This window comes from Anguilla rostrata, chromosome 7 (assembly GCF_018555375.3).
Source record: "Anguilla rostrata isolate EN2019 chromosome 7, ASM1855537v3, whole genome shotgun sequence".
Lineage (NCBI taxonomy): Eukaryota > Metazoa > Chordata > Actinopteri > Anguilliformes > Anguillidae > Anguilla > Anguilla rostrata.
Genome location: NC_057939.1, coordinates 12,965,410 through 12,988,024, shown reverse-complemented (window position 1 = coordinate 12,988,024; position 22,615 = coordinate 12,965,410). Strand labels below are relative to the sequence as shown.

The following is a 22,615-nucleotide window of genomic DNA, read 5'->3' as shown; positions in this document are numbered from 1 at the left end:
CAATAATATATGGTACCATGGTTGGGCCATTACAGAGCAACAATCCTTCATGAAATCACACATGCTCGTTTGTCTAGAGGGTAAACACTCCTTCCTGTTTTATTGCGCTACAAATCATGACTCTCCCAGGCAGTCTACGAGGTTGAGTAGATTAGACCATCCCAGGAAAGCCTGATTAGATAAAATGCCTTCCCTCACCTCCTGTGACAAAATTCAATGCCATGCCAGGATGGAATGTGGAAATCGGAGATGACTTGGACACAGCATATGCGTGCAGTTCTAAAACACCAAGATTTCAGGGAATGGAATGGTCCTGGTGCCAGTTGTGAGCTGTAAGAAACAACCTCAACAGATCTCAGCCCATGTAAGGGTGTATCATTCAAACAGAAATACGGTGCATTTGACAACCAATCGCCGCATTTGACTACGTTTTAATCAATACGGGCCAATCAGAATCGAATGTGTCGAATTGTACTAAAAGAATGTTCTTCCTATGTTTTCAAACAAGCTTGGTGCAGTAACTGACATCTGAGGTTCACTGAAGGCTAGAGCCATGATTACTTCTGAGTCAATACACACAGTGGCATACCTCCTGAATGAAGACTTCACAGCTCTGAGTTTTCACAGCAATGCAGGACACTGAAAATACTCATTCACAATAAACCCTTCTGACATGCCTCAGTTCCAGAGCCACGAGGAGAGGGGTGAGAGAACATCGCGCCATTTTGTCGACACGGTTCCGGCTCCGCCTTAAAATGCAAACTTCAAAACGCATTGCAAAAAAGATGTGGGCGAGCAAACAAAATACGTTTTTGGAGGAATGTGTAAACAGCAGAATTTCCTGACAACGGTGCACCTGTGACACAGTGTAACAGGTTTAGGCGCTTATCTGCCATATCAGAAAGCCAGCATACGCACTGTGTTGCTGTAGAAGAAGCTGGAGGGACTGTGAATGTATGAATGTGAACGTTAGAATGAGCTTTTTCAGGAGGGAAATGAATCTTTATTATAATTGCTGAGAGCGTATGAGGATGATTACGTGTTCTGGCTTTGAGGTTATCAAAGTCCTTTTGCCAGACAAACAGCAAAATAGCATGACTAGGTTTGACACACAAAAATAAAAACTGTAGAAAATTTTACTATTTTCAGTAGTTTGGCTTTACTTGCAGTGCTCATTAGATGAAAAATCTTCTTGAAAAAAAATATAAACGTAAAACATGGCTGTGTACTTGCCTTCAAATGCACTACGATACATGGCCTACGATAATCCACCATGAAAAAAAGCAACCGTGCAGAATTCTAGTAACATGAATGACATTATGCAACCTTGTAAAACACACTGACATTTAATGTGCGACCACTGTGTGATATGTGAGTCAGCCCCTGCTATGTGGTCAGGGCGTTCCAGTTCATTTATCGAAAGCAGCATGATTGCAGCATGCTGCTCTCGCCGATCTCACCCAAACAAATACCCCCAAACCTGTGAGGCTACAGTACGCTTCCACTTATCAATGTTCAGCGTTTAGCTTTTATTGTCCGCTCATTCTCAAAGGTCTTGATTCGCAGGGATCATTTGGTACGATTATTCAACTCATCTACGTAGCAATGGACTTTCCAGGAAAAAATGTTGACAAAGATGTCAGTACTTAAGGAAAGGGAGAGTGTTCCTGGATTCTCAGTACCATTATTCGAAGAAGAGGATTCTACTTATGGATTCTGCAGATCCTTCAGATGGAAAAGAATCATCAATCAAGATCAGTCCGACACCAGATTCTGAGGGGCAATAACACATACATACACACACACGCACACACACACACACACACACATAAACACACACACCCAGTTATGTGCATGTGTGGACATATCTGTTAACGCACAAACACAGACACACTCACTAACACACATCCAATCACAAAATCTTTCATTTCCCATTATCACCCAGCAAGTCAAACCTGAAGGATCTTTAGAGGCCCACGGGCGGTTTGTTGTCTTTGGTCCCTTGCCAAGTCCCAGTAGATATTTATCAGAGGATACCTACATTCACAAGGATACCGTTCTGTCTTCTCTTTTTTTCTCTCCCTGAGAACATTCTCTTAGTATTGCTTCATCAAGATACCATTCAACATGGAGGCAGCGTAGGGGGCGGCTCGTCCTCTCACACCTGCCACTGCTTCCTGTGACAACTGTCTCAGAGCAACAAAAAGGCATTCAGAGGCTCCACACCGAGGCTGATCTGCACCGCCGTCCCCACAGAACCTGCACCGGAGCCCAGACAGTGCAGGAGGCCGTACGCACATGGCCAGGCCAGCGAATCGATCAATGAGCTGTAGCCCTCATCGGGGTTACAGGGGACAGACTTTTGAAATAGGAAACAGCTTTATAAAACAACATTTGTGCTCACTTTGCTGAACCACTGGTTGACTGCAGTTATGGCCCGGGAATGAATCTGCCTCTGCCAGGGTAACCAGCTGCCCTATGGGTAATTGGCCATATACTGTAGTTGCCCAGGGAGAGAGGGTTTCAGTTGGCAGGGACGTCCCCATCTCACCACACAGTGCAACTCCCCTGCTGATAACTCCCCTGTAATGATATGTTGGGCTTTTGAATATAAGCATGTTCCAAACAGGGAAACCTGCTAAAGTAGGAGATAAAGGTTTATTTGAAACATATAGGCGGAAATTCACTGATAAACTATCATATAACTGACATATAATTGGTGTTTTAGATGACAGCACAGTCAATACAATTCACTTTTTCACACAGTAAAATGTCCAGGGTTAAATCAACACTGAACATTTTACTGTGCGCTCAAGGCATACAGAGCACAACCACACAACGTTACTTCATTATTTTTATGTCTTTGGTGTTTTCTGAAAGAGTCAAATTGAATGGTTTATTTTTTTATATTTTTGATTTGATCATATTCAAATTGTAGGAATAGCCATAGTTTATTCTGTTTGAGCAATTACAAAATACTTAGTGCAGTAGTCACCCATTATGTGGGACAAAATAGAATGGAAATTGTCTATTATTTCCAAAATGTAAATCGAGTTCCAATATGAAATGGGAGCTCATCAGGGAGTGTCTTCAGACTAGATCACAAGAATTCCACTGGATACAAGATCAAGACTGATAACTTGGCTCAGAAGCTAGATCTTTCAGGTCCAAGGTTCAGACTTCTGGAACGTGCAGTGGCATCTGGATTTCTGACATTCATCTCATCACATTCCTTTGCCACAGCTCATTTGCAATACAGGATGTGCAATTTGTTCAAATGGTTCACTGACAAGACTCATTTGTGTTTATTTTTCTTGGATGGGGGCTCGGGGATACCGGTAGGCAGAGTCAGAAAGATAACTTTTCTGCTCTTCCCAAAAAATGGGGATGAATTGGGGTGTGGGGTGTGGGGAGTGTGGTGGGTGGAGGGGTGGGGGAGAGCACGGTAAAGGTCCAGCAAGCCCACGAAACAAAAGCCGCACTTCAGTTCCCTCCCTGTCCGCTCGTCCATTCCGCAGTTTGAAGAAGCGTCCATTCATGATTCATTACCCCTGGAATTCCACTGCGGGACAGGAGCGGGGCGAATCAGAGACCTGCATTCACCTTTCAATCACTCCCTCTCCGTAATCATGTTAGCTCATTCATAATTGCATTTCAATTACTGACAGGAGTGTGACCCCTGCTTCCCAGCAAATCTAATACATGTGTTTTCTAGGAGACAGAGGGGTACGTTGTTTGAAAACTCCCTTTGTGCTGTGTCATGCAGGGGGCTATAAAAAGGACATTGGCTTTTCCTGAATCAGCTTGTGAACCAAACAGCTATTTATAGCGACCGTGCAGGGGTGAGCAAAGTATAAACAGTCACTGGGGTTCAGAGGAGACCTGTGAATAACAAATGACTCTGTCCGGCACTGGAATTCTGCTCTCCCATAGGCCCACGCTGGCTGCTGGATCCAGGGAGAGAATGTTGGCCCATGAGAGAAGATAAACCATCAGCACTGCAGTTCTGTCAACCTAGAACTCGCTCCTTTCCTCTCTCTCTCAGTCTCTCTCTTTCAGTCTATCGCTCTCTCTCTTTATCAGTGAGCTCAGGGCTGTCAGAGTTCAGACCTGTCTCCCTGTTATAGGGGCTAATTTGTGTTTGTGCTAACATCTCATTCATCATGGAGGAAGGCCTCGACTGGGTCGCGCATTTTTAAATGCCTTGCAGGCTCACTTTTTCACCATGGTGCCATTCCCTCTCGGGACGTCCCAGCATGTCAAAGGTCAGACCTCCTGAGTGATCTCTCTCTCTCCCTCACCCCCTCTTTTCCTCTCTTTCTGAGTCTTGGTCTGTGACTGTCCTGTCTTCCTAAGGGAGCAAAATGCACAATGAGATGAGAACCAAATGAGCACAACGAAGCAAGCGCACAGGATGCGGTCCGTAGGGTGGGGCTGCAGGGCCATAGGGTGGGGCCACAAGGCCATAGGGTGGGGCGCAGGGCCATAGGGTGGGGCCACAAGGCCATAGGACAGGCCCATAGCGTGGGAGCCACAGGGCCATAGGGTGAGGGCCAAAGGGCCATAGGGTGGGGCCACAGGGCAAGGTGGGCGTTGTTTTTCCTTCCTCCCTGGCTCAGGTCCTGCTGTGGCCACTTTCAGAAGGGCACAAGATCTTGCACCATGACTCAGATCTGTACCTATATGTTTAACAGAGTTTACTGTGTTTAACATCAGGGTATTTGCCATTCTTCCAGCGACACAGCGGGCGCTCACATACCCATTCACGCTCTTGAACTCTGCAAGCAGTGGCTTGGATTTCAGCTGAAAGACTGGCTGTGTGAAAGCAGCATTCCTACGTTTCCACGTCTGCAATGCGTTTCCACAACAACAGGGCCAGGTTGAGCAGACTTAACCGATTTCTTTGCAAGCAACATCATGCATACATGAAGGCTATAAATAAACTGTCCAGGAAGTAAGTATTTTTGAGATGGGAGTTGGTTGAATTTCAGCTCAATGGATAAGTTATGCCCGCTGGTGTTTACCTCTATGAAGAGAATAAAGTTAACAGTTGACTGGAGTTGACATGACACGTAGGAGGTCAACTTCGAGTCAAACTGTCATGCCATCTGAGGTAGAGTTCAATAAATAAGAATTCCTTTTAAGGAATGCACATCTGTAGGAAGGAACGCCTGAAGCTCAGACTCAAGGAAGCTGGAGAGTCAGCCATTATTTTCTCACTCTTCTTACATGTCCAGTCAAAATCGAGGAAAATTTCATCACTCGTACTGGATTATTGAAATTAGGACATGGGCAATATAAAGGAAGCTAAAGGGTTAAAAGATACAGAGCCTTTGTTCGGTGCAGCTAAAACCTTTGTGAATACAGCTCTGTAATTAATAAATGTATACATGGTTGTGTGAATATAATTAAAGTAATTCAACATAGATGGCAAATCCACTGAACAATCTGGGAGAGGTCACTGCATCATCAAGTCATGGAATACTGATTAAAGATATCTGTAACTGACCGACCGTTCCACTTGCGTTTTGATGTCTCATTAGGGTCACTGTAAACTTGGGGAAAATGTGTAATCTGATTTCAGAGCAGCTCTGGAGGGAATGCGAGGTGCTGAGGGCTCTCAGTACAGACAGTATCCTGCTTGTCAGTTTCTAATTGCTCCCGACTACACCTTTAACACAAGCGGGCTGCTGTGGGCATTTGTGAGGGTGCGAGGTCAGGCATTTCCTGTGCCTGTGATTGGCCCACATCAGCGAATCACTATCGCTGCTCCAACAAATCCTCACACACTGGCAAAATATAGTCAATCATTGCACATGCACAACAAATAAACACACATGCACATATGCACACAATTATAAGCTCACAAACACATATAGACACGCACAAGCACACATGCATACTCGCATACGTACACCCACACATGCACACAAGCATATGCGTGCACGCACACACACACACACACACACACACACACAGATACACAAACAAACAGACTCAAACAAACAAATACGACCAGACACACACAGATAAACATATTTTTAATGATATTTTTCACATAATTTAATTTGTCTATGGGAAAAGTCATATTTCAGACCTTATAATGGCCATTTGTAAAGGCTGCAAAAATTTTTAAATTTGTGTTTGAATTTTGTACTTTGTACATGTATGTGCTTATGTGTTGTGAAATTGTACAGTGCACAAATTCGCCAGGGGAGTAGGATAATACAGAAGTCAGGCAATATTAACTATAACTATAAAGGTAATTAATGACTTCCCGGTTTTAGAGTGAAGAAATATTTGGCATGAAGGTTTGGCATGCAAAGCAGATTGGAATGCAAGTCTTGTGAAAGATTAAATGAATTGTGCAAAATACACAAATAAAAGATGTAAAAATGAACTTTACTGATAGGCTCCTCTCAGTTGAAATGCCCATTTCAGAACTGGCATGGACAAGATTCAGTTCCAGATTGTGTAGAACGTTGCTGGGTTAAGGGCTTGTGCTTTGCCTGGGTGCACCACCCAGGAGCAAGTCATATTAATCATATTAATCTTTCATTTATGGATTAGCGAATGGAAAGATATGTAGCTGATCCCCTATAAATGCAGAAACATTTGATCGCGCTGCAGGATAAAAGGTCGGTCTGCCTGGCAAAGCGGAGAACACACTGGATCTCCTGTGCTCCCCTCAGAGGGGGATTCATGTTCCAAACATGCCGGGGGTTTCCCTCTCAACCCCCCAAGATCTGCGTGAAAATTAAAACGAAATTCAGACGCCTCACTTTGAGGAGAAGCGGGAAGAGTTCAATCCCATTGAAGGCAAATATTGACATGGCACTGATGTTTTTACGCAATTTTAATATTTGTTGAAAGCCGTGACGTTAGTCGGGCTGCATTGTTTCCTTGTTTCTCCTTGTTTGTGCTTTTGCTCTTTGTTTCTTATTTTTTTTATTTGAAGAATGACTGACTCGCCCACGGTGGGCTGAATCAATTTCACAAAGGTACTGCACCGACAGGTTTGCTTCCCACACTCTAGCAAGAAAATAAATACTCCCATAATCACCGCTTATTAAAAACTCGCGCGGCGGGGGCTGGACCAAAAATGTACATTCCGCGGGAAATCCATCGCGAGCAAGTCCCTTCTTGCTCCCACTGCTGCCGTTCCTATTCATTCTTTTTTTTTTTTTTTTTAAAAGACGCAAAGAAAGATTAGCAGACAATACCGGAAAAGTTGAGGGTTCAGACTGTCGGTTTGCTTTGAAGAGGAAGAAGGCTGGCCTGAGGAATGATTCACCTCGTGTTTTCAAACAGGATGTCGAGCGCCTCGCGCTCCAGCTACAGCACAGTTTCTCTGAGAGTAGCGGCACACCCTACGGTCTGCTATCGAACCCTGGCCGATTGGCCAGCAGACTGCGCAAGGTTGTCTAACTGCCCACAGTGCCACCCAAGGTGGGGGGGGGGCTTCAGTCGGCAGGGCTGTCTCGGGTTGACGAGGGGATTGCGCTCTCCTGACGCAATGGCTGCAGGGCTGAGATGGCAGCCGGCAGCCCGAATGAAAAGAAGCAGCAGCTGGAAGCGTGAATTTCACAAGAAGACTTGAGCTCGTCAACTGAACCGATGGCGTGACAATGAGCTCAGGCACCGGAGAGAAAGAGTGGACGTGCACTCATCCACCCACGTCGCAGTGCTGATGGTTTGCCGGGCAGAAGTAGGGCGGAGCTGGCCCAGGCAGGGAACTCTCTGCGTTGCCAGGCAGCACTGAGCATCACTGCTGTCAGCTGTCCACTTCAAGTCATGTAAAGCCAAGTGTTCAGACCATCCAACAGTTACATATGGCCACTTAATGATGCCCTGTCAGAAGTGAAGAGCTTCATGGGTGCAGTGCCACCCCAGAAGCCTCTCTGCTGACAGAAGGACGATTTCAAGCACTGGAACATTTGGGGAATGAACCATGACCAATTCCAACACCTCTCATCGTCTGTCAGACCCACAGTATTTCGTAACTTGTTTTTGAGTTCCTGATAATGGTTGCGTTCTAGCCCCGGCCTTGGGGGCTTTCCAAAATTTGAGAGAAATCACAACTCCACCGGCGTGCTCTACGGGAGGTCAATTACTGGTCAGAGGAGAGATGCATCTGTCGAGGACGCCGAGGGGTGTCGTGCTGGTGCCAAAGTGAGTAGCTAGGGGGCGCGTATGCAGCCATACCCCGAGGAAGCCAAGCTGACCTAAACTAACCCCACCCTATCCCAGTGGAAAAAACAGAACCAGTCCTGTTGCTGTGGATTTCCAGTTAGGGTCCGCTAGTGACAGCACAGGCATAGCAGTGTGGGGCTCAGCCTGCATTCATGCCAAGGGCTTTTACGGACTGAGCCACACAGGAGCCCTTCATTATTTTTTATTAATGCACCCACAGCGCTCACATTAAGCACCTGGTAGACATTCAGTGTTTTAACTTTGTGCGTGTGCGCGCGTGAGTGTGTGTGTGTGTTTGTGCGAGTGTGTGTGTGTGTGGGCAAGTGTGTGTGTGTGTGTGTGTGGGTGTGTGTGTGTGTGAGCCTGCGAGTATGTGCGTGTGTGTCTGTGTGTGCATGTGTAAGTGTGAGAGTTTGGGTGTGTGTGTGTGTGTATGTGTGTGTGTTTTAATGGAGTGCAATTTCACTCCTATTTCTGACTGACAAGAGTTATATAATATGCGATAACTCTGACATTCCTTCGGCTGTGGGCTGCTTTGGTGCTGGGGGGTGTGGGGGGGGGGAGGACCGCACGTGATCCAGCCCTCCTACTCTACATTTTCACTTCCGAAAAGGAAAGAAACAAACAAAAACAAAGACCAACAGAGACGAAAAGGGAGGAGAAAATACAAGCAGTGCGGTGTCATCGCCCGTGGGCGAACAGGAAAGCTCATTGGTATTTTTGTGCATTCTACACACCCACTCCGGTCTCCACCCACCCTCCCCCCCTAGCCTCTCCTCCCACCTTCCCATCCCACCCACGCACCCACACAGGGTCTGCTTTGGGCTCCGTGGACGGCCCAGGAGGAGATTGGGTTACAGCAGTGACCTGGCAGCTCGCTGTCAGAGCAACAGGAGGGGAAACAATAAAAAAATAAAATAAAAGAACAAAAAATAAAATGCTGGGTGTTTTAAATGCTGAGTAGAGGTAGTGTGGTTATTATTGGAAAAAATGAAAGCGGTCATTCATGACAAAGAGCCAAGATATGAGGGAAACAGTGCTCACGTCTAAAACAGTCAGGCGACCTCGCCAAGTCTCTCCGTCACAGCTGTTGTTCCAGGCCATGCATTTATCATACAGGCATTTCCCCAGGAAGAAGAGAAAAAAAAGAGACATTCAGAGTCATTCAGCAAGAGGGGATCTATCAAGCGTCCAGACGACCCCAAAATGCCGGGGGAGCTTGGGTCCCCACGATGAAAGGGTACCTTGTCCAGAAGCTCGCGGCGTTGGGATCTAAGTGCAGGGAAAATGCCGTCCCGGTTCAGGTAGAGCGAGCCTCAAAAAGAGACAAGCTGCCTGGCAAATATTTGCTTGTTGAATTCGCATCGTGGGCCCGATCGAGGGAGGGAACGGGATTTTTGCGGCATATGACTCAGAACATGATTTAGCACACTTCATCAGATACTTCTACCCCTGCAATTTAACTTTATTTACCTTGTAAAACAGAGTGAAACAAGTATTAGAAAAAGAGAGAGACAGGGAGAAAGAAAGAAAGAGAGAGAGCGAGAGAGAGATAGAGAGAGAGAGAGAGAGAGAGGGAGGGAGGGAGGGAGGAAGAGAGAGAGAGAGAGAGGAAGCATGTCAGAGTCTAGTAGTAGAAAAGAAAGCTTTTCCAGGTTTTTGCCATCTGTCAGTTTTATGAAAAGCAGGGTTAGAAAACTGGGCCTCTTGGTTGTTATCCTGCGTATAATGAGCCAGAGAAAATGATCGTTATAGATGACCTCTCAACGCCACCCTCATATGGGTCCAATCCAGCGACACTCTGCGCTGCCTTCAAACAATCAGGGATAAATCAGTTTGGATATTATGGGCGAGGGAGGGGGCTGGGGCCAAGGTAATGACATCCGCTGTGCCCCAGTGTGAAGTTGCAGGTTTTTAATGCTTTTCATGTTGAGCCAAAAAACACACACACACACACACACACACACACTCCTGCACACACACACACACACACACACACACACACACACACACACACACTCCTGCACACACACACACACACACTCCTGCACACACCACACACACACACACACACACACACACCCACACACACACACACACTCCCGCACACACACACACACACTCCTGCACACACCCACACACACATACAAACACACACTCCCGCACACACATACACACACACACTCCCTCTCTCTCATACACACACACTCTCTCCCTCTCTCTCTCTCACACACACACACACACACTCTCTCTCTTTCACACACACACACACACACACACACTCCCGCACACACCCACACACACTTTCTCTCTCTTTCTCACACACACACATACACACACACTCTCTCTCTCACACACACACACAGACACACACACATTCCCACACACACATACACACGCTCTCTCTCTCTCTCTCTCTCTCTCACACACACACACACACACACACACATGCAGGGACAAATGCAAAGAGCCTATTTTAAAGTACTGGAATAAAAGCAGGGGGTGTGTTGGGGGGTGGGTGAATGTTGGGCTGAGGAAAGTGGCTGTTCTTTAGACACAACACAAGATAATGTTATGAGGCTAATTCCACAATAAAATATGCATTAACAATAAAAACCAGAGGAGGGCACATTCCTTTCAAGGCTTCCCACCTTGATGTGTTTTTGGTATATTTTTCTTTTGGGACCTGAGCAGTTATAGAGAGACTCGGGTAATATGGCATACATAGGTTCCATGAATATTGCTTCATTACATTCATCATATTCGACATGATGGTCAGTAAATTCAGTTGCTGCCAGCTGATGTTGCATTTTTAAAAATAATTTTCTTCTGAGCATAAACATATTAGCTTTGAGCCATTTATTCATGATTTACTGAAAATATGATGCAAAACAAATATAATTAAGCCAGGTTTTTTGTTAGTCACATGTATTTGAATGACAGTGAAATAGAGGGCTTCTGTGGTTTTAGTGCATGGACGATATGTAGCTATAGAAAGTTAGTTATAGTAAGCTTGATGTGTGCATCTCCTGCCCACGATTTCAAGAAGGACAGCTGCTAAGTATTTTACATACATTCTTACATATAGCTTTTTTCACTGGATGTTTCCCAGCCATTTAACCATTTTAAATGGTAAATGGACTGCATTTATATAGCGCTTTTATCCAAAGCGCTTTACAATTGATGCCTGTCATTCACCAGAGCAGGTAGGGGTTAGGTGTCTTGCTCAGGGACACTTCGACACGCCCAGGGCAGGGATCGAACCGGCAACCCTCCGACTGCCAGACAACCGCTCTTACCTCCTGAGCTACGCCGCCCCATTTTACATGAGAAATGGGTCATTGGCATCCACGACATCCTGACGCACACGTTAAAATGAATCAGTGTTATGCAACTGTGCACATGCACATCGTTTGTGGACCTGCCAATCACATACCTAATGCAGTTAAAGCATGGGTGGGGTGCTGCACAGCCAGCAGTGACTCACGGTTTTCAAACAGCGAAGCATGGCACAGACGTGGTGGAAAACATCGGTATCATTTCAACCAATCCGCTTCGCGAGAAAACCCTGACAGACAAATGAACAATGGTTGGACCTGGCGCTACAGAACTCTTTCAAGCAAAAAGTTGTCGTTGGTGTGTGAAGAGCCTTGGGATTCAGTGAATAAAGCTCTAAGGTGGGAACAGTGAGTATCTCCCTCTCTATATGGTTCCACTAGCTCCCCCTGTCCATCTCTTTATACAGACCTTCCTCTGCCTGTCACTGTCACATCCCTCCCTGTTCACCTCTCAGCCTGGGGCTATCCATCTCCAGACTGGATGTACGTACATACGCGTTAGTTCCATTTCAGACACTGCACAGCATGGGCATCTGCCTCCCCCCAGATATGTGCGCTTGACGGTAACTGACAAATGCCCTTCAGCCTAAGTCAGGAAGCACAGGCTAGCGTCTGTAGTCCACTCTGAGCGGAGAGAGAGTTAGGAAGCGCCTCCAGAAACTGCTGCTTCCCAACAGCTGGCTGACAAATGGTGGCCAGTGGGGCAGAACAAATGGATGGTGACTGGACATGACTGTCCCAACCGGCCTGGGCCATTGCCATCAATGAAGGGAGCAAGCAAAAGGAGGCAGACTGTTTGTTTGGCCTAATACATGACCGAACGACATCATAAACTGAAATTATATCAATGGATCTTTGCTGCGGTAAAAGTCCAGCGCCGCCTACCGCCACCCCTGCCGGAACCATCCATCTTTAGCTCAGTCTCTGCTTCTGCCGTCCTTCAGTAGCGGTGGAACTAACCGGGTGCTTTTTTTTCATTTTTGACAACATGGAGATGTTTTTTTTTTTAACTATCAAAATGTGAGCTCCACATTAGTCTGTCACTCAGTGACAGTGCTGTGCAGATCTCTCAGTGCAGGGCAACGCAGTGCAGCATAACTAGTTCAACATAGTGCATTATACCAAGTCGAGTTGAGTACAGGGCACTGCATCTCAGTACAGCGAGTACAGCCAGCCAGTACAGATCAGTTCAGTACAGTTCAGAGCAGTGCAGTTCAGTACAGTTCAGAGCAGTTCAGAGCAGTGCAGTTCAGTACATTGCAGTGGTACTGCAGTACAGTACATTGCAGTGGTACTGCAATTCAGTACATTGCAGTGGTACTGCAGTTCAGTACATTGCAGTGGTACTGCAGTACAGTGCCTTGTAAGCTGCACAGTGCAGGCAGTGCAGCACGCTTAGCCCGCAGAGTGCAACTGAGTGCAGCGTAGTGGCGTTTATCTAGGGCGGTACAGCACAACAGCCCTTCCTGTTGTGGAGTGTCCTGCCGCTCTCTGTCCAATCGAGACGGTCCTGTCTGCCTCTTTCGCTCTCTCTGACGTCTGACTGCAGCCTGCGCCCCAAACTCCCGCCAGGGCTCTGAGAACATTGCACTCATCTGTTTCGTACAGCCAGGAGCGAGGGAGGGAGGGAGCGAGGGAGGAAGGAGGAGGGGGGGGGGGTTTCTCAACACAAAGGAGAAGCCTGGATTAAGTCATGAGCAGCAAACTACATAGGTTGGATTTTTAGCGGGTGAGATCACATCCTTTTCCCTAAACAGCAGAGGAACTCATCCTCAATCGGCCAGCCGGCCAGCGGAACGAGCTCTGCACCAAAAGGGACATCCATTACTGGGACAGTGGCAGCCGGTCCAGCACACACACACACACACACACACACACACACACACGCATGCACACACACACACAGACACACACACACACACATTCACACGCACACACACACACACACACACACAGACACACACAGACACACAGACACACACACGCATGCACACACACACCTACACACACACACACACACACACACATGCACACACACACACACAGACACACACACACACACATTCACACGCACACACACAGGGCACTGAATCCTGGAGGGCAGCCGGTGGGGTGAGAAACACGCACACCCACACACACACACACACACACACACACACATATTCACAATGCGTGCATGTGTGTGAGCACGCACACGCACATGGGCGCATGCACACATGCGCATGTGTGTGCGAGAGAGCGTGTGCGCGTGGGTGTTCATGTGCGTGCGTGCGTGGGTGTATGTGCGTGCTCGTGTGCATGTGTGCGTGCGTGTGTGCGTGGGTGTATGTGCGTGCTCGTGTGCGTGTGTGTATGTACGTGCTTGTGTGCATGTGTGCGTGCGTGTGTGCATGTGTGCGTGCGTGTGTGCGTGGGTGTATGTGCGTGCTCGTGTGCGTGCGTGTGTGCGTGCGTGTGTAAAACGTGAGCGAGCCTCGGAGTTATGTAACCGTGGAGGGGGCCCCCCGTTCTTTTCCTTCTGAGGACTCCACAGCTCTCCATTCTTTCACAAAATCCCTCCTTCACAGACATTCTCATAGGCGCTGTGACAGAGGACTGCGCGCTCCCGCACAATGCGCTTCACACAAGAATTCAGTTTGCCCATCGTTCCGCTCCGGACGTCGGGGTGTGGTTTGAGAGTGCCCAATGAATGTGCCCCACACTTTATTTCTCACTGTATCACCCTGTCGACTAACAGAGCAAGTCTGAAAACACAGGTGCAACGTGACTTTCACCTACAACAAACTCGGCAACCTCCATGCACAGTGCAAAATATATATATATATATAAAAGAAATCCTCCATTCACGTAGATTAACAACAGCAGCAAAAAACCAGACAAAACAGCAGCAAGAAACCAGACTCAACCCCCTGTTAAGCAGGTGGGCTTGCTGAGCCAACCTTAGACAGAGGCAGTCCCAGGTGGGGACATTCCCCCCAACAGCATAACAACTCACAGCAGCAGCACAAAGGAAAAGCAACCGCTCTGCTCATGTGGGAATATTCCTCCCTTCCTAAAATATTTCCTGTATGTCCTCAGCTGAGATGCCTGTTACTCATTCTCTCAGCCCCTGACATTTCCAAAACCTTACTTCGGTTTGGGGGGCCCTCAGCCCACCTCCCCTGACTGGACCTCTTTGAGGTACACTGATGGATGCTAATGCTGGACTTCCATATCGTTTTACAGGCTTGCCCTTTGATCTGCCAGCGAGTCTCTCTCTCTCTTTCTCTCTCTCTTTCTCTCTCCTTCTCTCTCTCTCTCTCTCTCTCCTTCTCTCTCTCTCTCGCTCTCTTTCTCTGTCCCTCCCTCTGTCTCTCTCTCTTTCTGTGAGAGTGAGAGACAGCATGCAAAAAAAGTTATTTAAAAAAATCATCCTTTTGGACACCTGTGGAATACAAATTTGTGAGAAAAAAAACAACTCAGATGGGGAAAAAACAGACAGACATGAGGCCAGATGGAAAGAGAAAAGAAGAGAAAAAGACAGGGAGAGCATGAAGAGAGAAAGTAAGGGAAAGACAGAAAAAGAGAGAAAGAGGAGATCAGTATTTTATGGGGGGGGGGGGGGGGGAGAGAGCAGGCGGTCACAGTCAGAAGCGGATGTGTCTCTGCAGTTGAGAATTTAGGAAGGAAGAACTGAAATGAAAGTCCACTGAAGGAACTCCAGTCAGCAGCGCAAACATTCTGAATGGGAAGGGTGCGGGGCAGCTGCAGGCAGCTGATTGGCTGAGCGGCTGTGGAACGCGGACTTCCTGTGGCCAGCTGCTGTGCTCGGGCCCAAATGACAAGGGTTATAATTGATTAAGAGCTGGCAGTCCAGTATGAAGACAGAAACACAGGAAAGATGAGGTGCTGTACAGTTGGCTTAACTGTGTCCTTGTAAAAAAAGAAAGTCCCTCCTCATTACTCTTACCGAGCTCTCTCAGCTCAGGAAATATTTTCCAGCAAACAATCTGCAAAGCTAAAAAAAAAATTTCCACAAAAACATTCTGGGCACAGTTTTTTTTTTCATTTATTCACTAAATACCCTTTGACTTTGCAACATTTCATCCCGAAGTGCATTTCGCATGTACCTCTGGAGAGTAAGGAGGAAATGGTTGTCTTGCATTGAAGGTGAAAAGAGCTCTACTTCAAAGTGGCGTGTGAGGTATCTGGACTGCTTGCAGGTACTGCACTTTGACAGAGCTGGCTTGCAGCGCCGGGGTTGTCTTCCTGTGTGCAAGCAGGCAAACCCAGGGCCCCATATTTCAACGAGACACAGAGAGCTCTTGTGAGGCACCTCAGCGTGAGGCCTAATTCACTTTATTACTTTCATTGCTTTATTAGATTCAGAACGAAGGAATAAAACGCAAGTTTCCAAAAGAAAAAGAAAAAGTAGAGAGTTCCCCCGTCGAAGGCAGCGCACCAGCTTGATCAAAGGCTCCTTGTCACACCCTACGGCGGGCACTGCCTGACCCTCCGAACCGCGAGTCCGTCACACAGCTGCTCTCCTTTTCGCTCTGCACAATCATTACATCATCTCCCGGTTCCTGGAGGAGAAAGCAGGGCCCTCGGTGTGGAGTGTCCGACTTGCTGAGTGTCTGTGTGCTGTTTTTTTTCTTTCTGCTGCGCTTTGGAAGATCTCCACGGGACACATCCGTTGCCCGTGCCCCGGCGTATCCTAGGGAAGGAAACGGCTCTGATCGGCGGGAAGGAACCGTGAAAAAGGAAGGTCTTATTCCGGAGCTGGTGCACGCCACCAATGTCCCGTCAATGGGGGAATCCTCTTTAGACAAGCGTGCGGGAAGACAGCGTAAGACAGGGAGCAGAGTGAAAAACGAGGGCAACAGCGGTAATCTATGGTAGAACCTTTGAGAGTCCGGGCCTTCGCTAAGAAGTGCTATTTCATCATCGAATAGACTTCTGTGACCGTCTGGATCACAGCTATGAGACGGGTCCGGGAGACACATAAACCCGTCACTGCTGTTGAAACTTGTTCAGGGTTCTTCTCAGGGTGAACGTGAAAAGGCCAGTTTCTCTGCAGCAGCTCATCTCAGTGGAAATTTTTTTTGACTCATCTGTGTCTGATTTCTTCGTGTGCATGCGCTCAAACAGCAACAGTTACCGCTACGCTCCTGCTCTTTCCGCCATCACTGCAAAGTACAGAAAAAGGCCAGCCTCCTCCTACACCTTTCGGGTTCGGGTGTGACACTTCGCCTCATGGAACCCCGCACAGGCAACTGCGCTTACAGCTCCGCAAACTGTCGCCGCTCGCAGACGAGAGGGGGTAACGAGTGCGTCAGCAAATGTGCGTGCAGTTCACGCAGCTACGCGCTTCTGCATTGAGGTTCGCCCCTCGCCACTGTGTGTCACGTCAGCTAATTGAATTATTTCCCCTTGAAGGTTGGAAAGCGTTAAAAAAAAGATATGAGAAACAGACAACGGCAGAAGAAAAAAAAAAAACGTCATCGTACGTTTAAGAATATTGCCGAGTTAGCATTTATTAAGATGCAACTAGATTGCATGTCTATTGCAACAGAGGAAAACCTCAGAGTGCAGTTGTCACAGGAAAGAAAGCCCGTGCGATGAGAGTTAGCCAATAAGACAAATGCTCAGTCTCTGCCCAGAGCGCAGACTCCTAGCACTGCCAGATGCATGTCATCTGCTGAGTCTGCAGCTAAAGGTACTGTAATCCCCTGGATGTGACCCAGGCATGGAAAGAGCCGAACGTCAGACTCCTGGCCAGGAGTCAACTGAGACACGACCGAGACAGAGTGGAGACAGACCTGAGACATGCACACAACCGAAACATGGTTAGCGCAGACGTAGCTGAAACAGCACAGAAGGGCGGCTGTGAACGATCGATGACACTGGCAGCTCCATCTCATCGTGAGCATCACGTCTAGTGTCACCGATTCTTGTTCTTGTTTCTTTTTTTTTCCTAATTCTGAAATTTAGTACCAAACACAAAGAGATAAGAGATGGCCACAGCTCCTGGGTATCTCAGAAAAGACTACTCTAGCACCTCCACCCTTTTTTCACGTCCCCTCCATAGAGAAATTGCAGGAACACTTATGCATTTGGAGGAGGAGCGTGCTAGTTTTCTTATACTGCTTATGGAGGGATCTGATGTATGGGCAGGTTATAGCCAGTAGGCGGCTGAACCATGTCATTGTACAATTTCCTAAAATGTAGAGTGGGTATTTTAGAATAATTAACTTAACTTTTGTTTAGCAGATGTGAACCAGGAGTTTCGGAGGTGCACCCTCGCCTGCTCTTGGTCTGTGTCTAAAAATACCCAGTGAAGTAATCTGAAAAACTCTGCACTATTTACATTTTGAGACTTGGGGCTGCAAGGCAGCCAGCCTCGTCTCTGCTGAGCTGTGGAGCCCGACCGAGATGACTGAGGGGGATTTCACAGCTTTCTCTGGGCTGTGTGAAGTGAGACAGAGAAGGCAAGGCAGAGGGACAGCACAGAGAGGTGCTGTCCCAGAGGCGCGTGATGTCATCTCGAGATGAACTTCGGTCGGCCTCGTTCTTCTGCACTGGCCAGAGACGCACAGGATGAAGGAGATTCCAGGAAATTAAGCTCCTCATCAACGATTTAAAACAAAAAAACAAAAAAAACAAAAAAAGAATGATTTCACAACATTGCGTGCATGCTCAACACAGTAGATGTCGGAGGGCTGCAAATATTCTGGCTCTCTCATTACCTGTAGCAGTTCAGGATGTTGCTATTGAAAGTTTTTAACAAAGGACTGGGAAATAACATTTGATATGAACGTGTGGTGAGTGCCGTGAAGCACAGTGAAACTGGGCCAAGCGAGGGTAAGCCATCTTAATGAAAATGGAATTGATCATATTTAATGAACTGCAGAGAAAAGAAAAAAAAAGATGTGCACGCACATTGGGCAGTCCTTTGCAAGCAGTAATGTAAGCGCACTTGAAAATGAAAAATAAGAACAATACTTTGGTTCTTCGTTCAACTCCAAACAGTCTCCCCAACATCTCATTTGAACAAAAAAACAATCTTATGCGACGCTTAAGCCATTCCCATCAGGTATTTGGTCCTATCGACACTAATGTCTTTTGAGCTGGAAACAATTTTGCCAAGTCTTTGGTGAGTATAGTAATGGCACAATATAAGGTCAATTAAGCCACAGTTTGACAGTCCAGAGGGACAAGAGACAGGAGGGGCTGAGTGGGCAGCATGATTTGGGCTGCTTTTAGCTAAATGACCAGAAAGGACTGTGATCCAGCTGGGAAACATCCACTCACAAAACTCCCATCCCTTCCAGTGGCATCCATGCACCAACTGGTGTTACACATACTCCCAAAACCGACGGACAAAATAAAGCAAAGCAACTGACAAACAAAGAAGAAGAGTGACCGCATGTGCCATCTTGTCTGCCCTGGATGTCCTCAACTTTAAATTTCCCCGTGAGATTAAATTGTATCTATAATTTCCTCCTGGAGCCTGCCACACTACTCCTTCCTATGTGCTTATCTGCAGGAAGTAGCATTAGATGAAATGGCATTCTTGATATGGAGCTTGAAAGCAATGACGATATGAACCGTGCAATCATTACCCCCACCGCCCCCCCTACCATTCCCCAATGCATAGCCTGGTCTTGCTGTCTCCATCGCTTGCAGGAACGTGAAAGGTGGCAGGGAGAGGCCATTGACCTGGGTGGGCTCCGGGCTTGGTGGTCGCTCGGGGACCTGCCATAGTCATTCTGGAATGTTGGTATGCGTGAGGGCGTTCCTTTGCCATCTAGAGGGACCTATTGCCAGCCCAAAACATTGCCTAACTCCAGATCTGTCACGAAAAATAAAAATCAACCATAGTAAAAGGAGAGAATTGTTGAATCTACATGGTCTTGGTCTGTTTGCATTTTATCTTGGCACATGTACTGTCCCTTTATGGTTTTCCTCTTAATTGTGAAGTAATGACTGCCTCTTCATCCCAAAACACCCTGCTTGTCTTTCAGGGATAGCGATCTTAATTTTTCCATGCCAGTGTTTTCTTTTTTTTTCCCCATGGTGCTTTTCCCATGGAACATATTTGGTAAGCTTTTTTTTTTTTTCATCTTCCTAGTGTTTCTTCTTTTTAGCTTAAGATTCTCAACAAAAATTGAATTTCTGTCCCAGGGAACAACCTTTATTGCAGAGCTATATAATACATTTCCACCTTCACAAACTGTTTATGAATTGAATTAAACTCAAGATGAAATGTATTCCAAAGTGAACAACTAGAAAGAATAAAACACTGTAACTCTGGTAAATCAATGAATCAATCAATCATGCAGTAAGTCAACCAACTAACCATCCAGTGATGCAATCAAGACGTATTTCTAACAGCTTTTTACAATTGCCAAAGTACTGCACAGAGTACGTTTTTAAGAAGAAAGCATTCAAACTATGGGCTAATAGCAGGATGGAGGACTACAAGCCAGAGGCATAACTTTCATTTCACACACGTGTGGAACTCTGAAGAGCTGAACTGTATTACTGGGCCGGTGACCACGCTCGGGTATGGGGTCATCGGCCTGTGAGAGACGTGGCTACCTTGCTTTCAGCTCCTTACAGAGAGAACACAATGATACATGGTTTGTCATCACAGAGCTAAAAGACATATGCTAAGGGTTTTTAAAGCATAGCATCAGATTACTCGCCATCATAAGGTACCGTACAAGCTACAGGAAATGCAGCAGAGGACCTCTTTACGGAACCAGAGAGAAGAAGGACGGCTGGCTGGGAAAACCATTCCTGAGTGTGCTTGTCCCCACAACAAGTGGTTCTCACAACCAAGAAACTGGTGCTGCTGGTGGTGACTTATCCAGCAGACTATTAATACTAGATACCCCCCAGGGGAAATGCCTCTGTCCTCCTCCCCAGAGAGGATGAGAGGAAGTCATCGATTCTTCCCACCACAAGCTCTGGGAAGGACGGATAAGAGCTAGCCTTTCCTTTTTTTCCCTCCTCTCTCTTTTGGTAACATTGTTATTATTTTAACGTCTGTGAGATATGGCCCACGCCATGCTATTTCTTCATCTGGGCGAGTGGGGAGAGAGAGAGAGAGAGAGAGAGAGAGAGAGAGAGAGAGAGAGAGGGAGTGAAAGAGAGAGACACACAGTTTACTTTTTCCAACAGGGCTCGACGGAACATGCTCCTGTTCGTCGACTGCTTCCCAGGACCACAGTCTCTCCCCCTGGGATCGTTCTCAGAGCACACAGTATCCTGGCCCTCCGCACCCCCATGTGGAAACATCACAGCACACTGCCCCAAACACTGAAGCCCTTGCTGACATTACATCAGAAGTTCAAACTACTTCCATAATAACTACACACAAATGAATCACTGAGAGATGGTTTCATGTGCTTAATAAAATGTGTTTCAGTATCTGACTAATTTATGTTTGATATATGCAGTATGTGCAATGCACAGATGAAAAATGAATGTGCCACATGTAAAGTTATAACAATTTCAACTATCTTCAATGGTGCTTCAATGGTGGGGATGGCAGACGCTGACCACTGAAATTGCTACATTTTTTTAAAAAGTGTGCAAACTAAAGAGTAACGGAAAGTATCTGGTGAGCTTCAAACACAGGTTTCCAGCAGGTAAGACTAGCACGCTAACCACAACATTAAATCTACAGAGTGCTAAGGCTGACACTTGGGCATACGAAGCTAGTGAACAAGGCGAACGTTTGCAAACTATATCAAATTTTTTTATGTTAGCTTTGTGTTCACCGTGAACGTTTGTAAACATAAGTGAATGGTTTGAAAAGGTAGATTGCAGTGAACAAAAATGGACGCTGGATTGAGGGAAATGTTCCCAGATGGGTATTTCAATTGAAGATCAGTTTTTTTCAATAATGTTATTGCTAACGCTAGCCAATGTTATTATTGTTTGCTAGCTAGCTATTGTTTTTTTTATCATCGATGATCACAGAAGCGGCTGTGAGTACAAACGCTCTCGTCGCCATGTCTGTTTATGTTTAATGCAAACAATTTGGAACGTTCTTAAAAAGGCGTTCAAATTGAACTGTTCAAAGAAAACACAATTTTGCCACGAACATTCGCCTCTGTTCACTGAATTTGAACGCACCTCAGGCATATTGAATAATGACCCCACCTCCTCCCTTTTTGATTGGGCACCTAACAGGACCGAATACTTCCAGTGCTTCCCCCAGAAGCCATTCCAGTAAATAAAGCTAATATGTGCTTGAAAATCGCACCGAGGCCAGAATGCTCTGGCCCCTATGAGCCACACCCATTGCTGCTGATGCCACAGGTGCCATTCATCATTAACATTAATGCTCAACGGCTAGTTGGCCTCGAAACCGAGTTGCAGGTGCATTCGTCAGGGGGCGCGACCGGAAACAGAGCCTCGGCGGCTAACGGCAGCATAGCAACGTGGACAGCGCTGGAAGTGCGTGGGAAAGGGAAGGGGAAACGCAGGACAGAGGCTGAAAACCAGGGCTGAATATCTGCTCAGCGCATTTAAAGTGCTGCGTGGCAGCGCCTCGGGTTCAGCGGTGCCCATTGTTGCCTTGGCTTTTACGGCCTCGTGCTCACTCCCTCTCAGACCCGCAGAAGGGGGATTTCCAGACTGAGACCCTGAGTGAGGCAGGCACATGCTGAGCTGAGGCATGTCTGCACTCTGGGGAAGTGGAGGAGAGGGCGGGGAGGGGTGGGGTGGGGGTGGGGTGGGGGTGGGGGGGGGGTGAGAGGGCTGGGGGGGAGCTGAGAGCAGGGAGTCTTAGCAGCCCTTCTCTGCAGGCTGCTGCGCCGCTACGTTGATCCGTAGACAGCTGTCGCTGAGGCAGGCCACATTTGCTTTGGCCCCTCTGGACGTGCACAAGCTCTCAGTCCTCCCCAGCTCCTGTCATGGTCTGGCATAGCTCGGCCTGGAGGCAGATGTTTCCTTTATTTAGCTACCGCTCACAAACACATCGAAGGGCTCACCCAGAGAAAGATCATTGATGACGTGTCACCCCCCTACCCCCACTCCACACACCCCAACTCTTTCCCCAAACATAGGGCCTTACTTCATTGAAGCTT

General features: G+C 47.0%; 2 protein-coding genes across 2 annotated transcripts in view; one reads left to right on the top strand and one right to left on the bottom strand.

The window, feature by feature from the left end:
• The window catches only part of LOC135258571 (adenosine deaminase 2-A-like), a 230,085-nt gene extending 218,309 nt beyond the window's left edge, over positions 1-11,776 (top strand). The window contains exon 8 of the mRNA XM_064342038.1: positions 11,694-11,776. Within this exon, the coding sequence (XP_064198108.1) occupies positions 11,694-11,776 (83 nt within the window). The remainder of the gene's footprint in view (positions 1-11,693) is intronic.
• The window catches only part of ccnd2a (cyclin D2, a), a 166,398-nt gene that overhangs the window by 40,316 nt on the left and 103,467 nt on the right, over positions 1-22,615 (bottom strand). The gene's annotated exons all lie outside the window — the stretch shown is intronic.